Source organism: Spermophilus citellus, assembly GCF_964194105.1.
Source record: "Spermophilus citellus genome assembly, chromosome: 15".
Lineage (NCBI taxonomy): Eukaryota > Metazoa > Chordata > Mammalia > Rodentia > Sciuridae > Spermophilus > Spermophilus citellus.
The window spans coordinates 25165414-25171204 of NC_138195.1; the positions used below are offsets into that span (position 1 = coordinate 25165414).

The 5791-nt window shown below is 45.6% G+C and overlaps 1 protein-coding gene across 1 annotated transcript; it reads right to left on the bottom strand.

Annotated features, from left to right (window-relative positions):
* Nucleotides 1–759: 759 nt before the first annotated feature.
* On the bottom strand, nt 760–3057 carry LOC308634280 (RNA exonuclease 5-like; the record flags this gene model as incomplete). The annotated part of the gene is made up of 1 exon (XM_081268083.1): nt 760–3057. The coding sequence occupies one exon, from the start codon at nt 3055–3057 to the stop codon at nt 760–762; it is 2298 nt and encodes a 765-aa protein (XP_081124209.1).
* Between the last annotated feature and the right edge of the window lie 2734 nt (nt 3058–5791).

A 5791-nucleotide genomic window follows, 5' to 3' on the forward strand; every position in this document is an offset into this window, starting at 1 on the left:
AACATGCCCCACATGTTACATCGTGCCCTACGTCTGTGTTTCCTTTTCCTTGCCATCATTGTCAGAAATTCAGGGAAGTCAATTTTGCCGTTACCACCAGCAGCTACTCCCTTAATCGCGTCCTGTAACTCGACTTCTGTGGGATTCCACCCAAGAGACCATCTCATGACACTTCCCAATTCCTTTGTTAGTATAGTATACTTCCATCCCCGTTCCTGTCAAATAGTGGGAAAGCTTCTTTGAAATCTGCAACCTGCCCTTCAGCTAGATGGTCAGCCACGCCGCAAGGATTACCAGTTTCTGAGACTCAACCACATAAATACTGGGCTCATTTGCTCCACTCAGATCCCACACTTTTAAAATGTCACATAGCATGAATAGAATTTTAAACGTCCGAAGATATCAAACATGTTTACATTTATTTTGGTTTAATTATTATAAGTTGTATTTATTTTGTTTCCATTTTACTTTATTTTTAATCATATAAAATATATATATATATATATATATATATATATATATATATATATATATATATATATATATTTTCAATTGGCACATAGGCTTGAATTTTAGGCATTTATTGAAAACTTGCGCTTGCCATGTAAATGGATTAGACCCCTTAGCCGGCACACCAACTTCCCACACAAAGCCGTCCACTGAACCAAGAGGCCCAGCAGTCTTTGGAGAAGCTGCAGCCTGACCCGTCTTCTCCACCATCGCCCAGGAAGGATGAGAAAAGGCAAGTGGCGAGCCGACTCACAAACCCATGCTTGGGCCGGTGCTTTCCTCTTCTTCATCTTTTATTCCCATGAGTCCCAGGCCAGAGAGGGATCCATGAGGGCTAGTGGTTCCTGGCAGGAGGATGACGCAAAGGGTACCCGGGCTCAGGCTTCGGTAGAGCCTTCCAATCCTGCGGCCCCAACGCCGGGCTGCACTCTTTGCGTTTTCCACCTTTAAATTCTGCACGGTCTCCCGCTCCGAGGGAGGAGGTCTCACTCTCAGACCTGCGGGCCTTCTTGATTCAGGTGGTGGGCTCCTAAGCCACGCGTGCAGGTGCCTGGGGGTTAGGGCCTGCCTGCCTTTCAGCTTCCAGTCCTTGCCTGTGAGGACATGGAGGGCCCTCTGGGCATTGCCAAAAGTTTTGAATTTCAGGAAACAGTATTTTTCCCGTCTTCCGCTTTGAGCATCTGGAGGCACGATCACAGCTTCCAGGCCACCAAAGAGGCTCGGCAGTTCCTGAATATGTCCTAAGACATCTTTACCTACTCCAGACAGATAAATGGTTCCTCGGTTCTCAGAATCTCGTTCCAGCTCCTTAACGAGCGTGTCACAATCGAGAGTGAGTTCTGTCACCGGTCTCTGTACCTTTATGTATACACCTTCCACAAGAAGGCCATTCAAGCACTCGATGGCCAGCTGGGCAGCTTCCAGGACTTCATACTCTATAGAGAGATGAGGCTGATGCGTTTCCAGAACGGCAGTCATTGTACGAACTGGGCCAAAGCTCCTAAACAGCCTCTTCAGAGCACTTAGGTCCCAATCTTTGCTCAATGGCCCAGCATAGATAGTGGACATCTCTGTCCACTTGATCCGCATCCTTCGGTTCACTTCCTCAGTGAGGAGAGGTGAAAAAGGCTCCAAAGAGAACCGAATAACGCTGAAGGGGTACAGGCGCACTTGCCTTCTGGCCTGCTCAAAGACCTCTCTGTTGGAAAGGCACTTAATAGTCTCACAATCTTCAGGAGACGGGAGTTCAATATCGTCTGTCTCTCGGGATACAAAAAGGAGCTTGTGATGCCCCGGATCGAAAGATCTTAAAGCACCTCTGTAGGTGTACTGGAACTTTTCTCTGACGTTTCTTGGGTCTTGGGCTCTCCACAGCGCCTCCAGATTGAGTTCTGCGACCTTCTTTGGGCCATACTTGAGGAAATACTGAGCCAACTCAAGGGTCGCGGCAGCGTCCTCTGTGGGATCATGACCGTCCCTTTCCGAACGTTGAATGTCCTTCCCCAATACAGCTTTGGCTAAGAACTTGAGCTTGAATCTTCTGCCCCGCTCTCTGGCATAAAGCAACGAGGTGTCGATAACATATGGATGGATCACGTTCAATGCTCGGAGATCCACGTCTAGGGAATGACCTACCAACACCGCATCAGGAGGAAGCAGTGCTTCTAACCGCCTCTGAACGTCTTTCAGTTTCGTCGTCACCGGCTTAAGCATCTCCTCCGTGATCCCCGAATAGCAGGTGGCGTAGTCCACAATCTCCTCATCGGGTTTCACCAACTCATCCATGAGACACGAGCCTCCTTCGGCAACCAGTGAGATGCGGGTTAGTTCTCTCCCCTTGGACGTGATGCACATTTCTCCGTCCAGCCCAAAGAGAGGGCTGTTCTCTGTGACAGACGCATCACATCTGGTAGTTACAAAGTTCTCACAGTCGGGAGAACCTTGTAACGGGAAGTCAAATGTTCTCATTTCCTCCTCTGTCAGAAGGCATCGCAGCAAGCCCACCTTCTGAGAGCCATACTTTTGAATGACCGGGTCATTCTGCAGGTCGACCTTGGGTTTTGTACCGGCAGATGGTACAGATCCTCCCATGGTCTTAGGCAGATATCCAGCCGTTTGGTTTGGTAGCCCGATAACATCAGCTAGAAAAGTAGGTGATGGAGGAGGCAAGCGGAATTTGTGTCTGAAGGCTTTTCGGAGAAATCCAAACTCCAAATAGAACTTGTAGAAGTGGAGTTGACTCATCCCTTGAAGGATGACAACCACTGTTCTGCTCAGTTGCTTTCCGTACAGAAGCTGGCACCACCTGGGTCTCTCAATAACGGGTGCAGCCAGAACTGCGTACCTGAGCAGCTCACATAGCTGTTCGTGGGTTACTTCACAGTTTTCAGCCGTTACGATGCCAGACAACCGGGCTCTCCTGGGCTCGGGATGCCTGTCCACGAGATCCAAACGGGGTATACTTGCCTCGGGCGTCCCCATCAGCCAGTCAGAGACCCGTCTCCTCTGGCTGTTCAGCCTCCCGGTCTTCTCCTTCTCGGGCTCCATGATCCCGTACTTGAGTCCTTGTTGTGGGACGCTGTCCTTGGTGTAGAAAGCTGTCCCTGGCATAGAAAGCTGTCCTTGCCTTGATGCCAATCCAGCGAGAGAAAACGTTCTTGAGAAGGAAAAAGGATGGCTTATTGCTTGGCCAGCGAAGGAGAAACGATGGTTCTCACATCAGCAGGAGTAGAGGGTTTTTATACAGGTGATTCAGAGAAAGTGAGATCAGGGAGGAGAGATCAGGAAGGAAAAGATTAGGGAAAAGAGAACCCAGAGGAGGAGACCAGGGAGGGGGAAAAGAACAGGGAGGAGCAGTTTAGGGAAAAGAAAAACAGAAGATCAGGGAGGAGAAGGGTAGGGGAAAGAAAATCAGGAGGACAAGGTTAGGGCAAAGAAGATCAGGGAGGAGAAGGTTGGGAAAAAGAGAAACAAACATGGAAGATTCAAAGCGACAAGGGATGCAGTCAAAGCATCCAGCGAACCCCTGTTGCAACTTCAATAAAATCTTCCCTTTGTATTCCAGCCTATTGCCTTTGGGGGACCTTGACTGTGGATTACCTTCCAGTAGTTTCATGGTTTCTTTACCCAGATTCCTTAAGTTCCAGGGAACAGGACCGTGCCCTGTATTTTGTATTTCCTCAGAATTCTGCTGTATACGTAGCAAAGACTTGAAAAAGAAAAAAAAATTGAAAAGCAAAAATAACTAAAGGTCTTCAGTGTTTCTGTACCCCTACAATCATGAGTTCCCCAACATTACTGTGAAATACAGGGAGCAGATAAAATTGACCTAAGTTTGCTAATATGGGCTTGAGGCCTCTGTAGGTAAAATGACTACTAAAATAAAAAAGAGGATGACAGCCCAGCCGCTCTGGAGGCTGAGACAGGAAGATCGTGAGTTGAAAGCCTGCCTCAGCAACTTGGAGAGGCACTAAGCAACTCTGTGAGACCCTGTCTCAAAATAATATAAATATGACACAAAATATGGCTGGGGATGTGACTTAGTGGTTGAGTGCCCCTGTGTTGAATTCCCTGTACCAGAAAAAAAAAAGAAAAAGAAAAAAAAAGAAAGAAAGAAACAAAGGATTACTGTACAAGAAAACAGGTCTTTCCTACCAAAGTCTCCTTTTGTTTCTCTTTCATCAGAACACATTAAGGGGTACTTTGCCATTTGCCCCGTAGTGTGAATGGGTTCATTGATCTTATTGGGTTGTTTTCAGTGTGGCATCTTAATACTTGTGTTCCAACGTAATGATCAGATCAGGGTAATTGGCATATATGTCACTCACACATGTATCACTCCTTTGTTTTGGGAACGTTCAAAACCCTATCAGGTTTCCCCCTTCCAGTACTGAGGATTGCACCCAGGGCATGGTACATACTCAGCAATTATTCTACCACTGAGATACACCCCCAATCAGGTATTTTGAAATATTTCATACTGTTGTCAATCACAGCGATCCTACCAGGCTGTGGAATCCTAAAAGTAAGTCATTTCTCTTATCCATTTCTCTTATCTCCCCATACCTATTAACCATCCTCTTGCCATGTTCCCTCCCCTATGCCCTTCCAGGGCTCTGGTAACCACTATTCTCTGTATTCTATCAATTTTATTTTATTTTAATTATTAAATTTAAAAAAAATGTAATTTTTTTTAAAAAAGGAGACCTTGTGTTTTGTTAACCTTATATGCATCCTGTTTAAATACCTATCAACTACACTCATAACATAAAAACATAAGGATGAAAAGCAGTAAAACCAAAATGGAGAAGAGCATTTGAATCAGGCTTTACAAGAAAATAGCATAGATCTCTTTTTGGCTCATGCTTACAGTACAGCTAGGTCCAGAGATGCAGGAAGCTCCTTGATGGAGTAAGCCACTGAGCAGATGACTCACCTGAAAGCGGCTGTGTTTTGCAAATACTTATCTGCCAGCACTGCTTTATTGCAACGGAGTCCTTGGGCTGGTTCTGAGCCTCCAACTGGACCTTCAGGACAGACACAGGCAGGATCTGGGCAGTGTCATGTCAGCAAGGGGCATAGGAGGAATGATGAATGTGGATACCGCCCAGAGCCAGCGACCTTGCTAGGTATGGAGGCAAGCTAGGCAGAAAGCGGGTGGCAGGAAGCTCTGAAAAAATTAGTTGAGGTAGGCGCAGTGTTCTAGGTGATTTTTCCTCTGGTGTTTGGAGACGTGTTAAAGTGCCTTAGAAAAGTCTACTCATTTGAAAGAGGACATCCTTGTTCCAGTTTTTAGAGGGAATGCTTTCCATTTTTCTCTGTTTAGGATGATGCTGACCTTGGGGTTTGCAGATATAGCTTTTATGAGGTTGAGGTCTGTTCCTTCTATTCCTAGTTTTTCTAGTGTTTTGAACATGAAGGGGTGCTGTATTTGTCAAATGCTGTTTCTGCCTCTATTGAGATGATCATATTATTCTTGTTTTTAAGTATATTGATGTGATGAATTATGTTTATTGATTTCTGTATGTGAACCCCACTTCATTGAGGCACACTATCTTTTTAATATGTTTTTGTATGCTATTTGCCGGAATTGTATTGAGAGTTTTTGTATCGATGTTCATCGTGGATATTGGTATGAAGTTCCCTTTCCTTGATGTGTGTTTGTATGGTTTTGGTATCAGGGTGATATCAGCTTCACAGGGTTCTCTCCTTTTCATATTCCATGAAACATTTAGAGCAGTATTGGTGTTAATTCTCCTTTGAAGGTCTTATAGAACTCGGC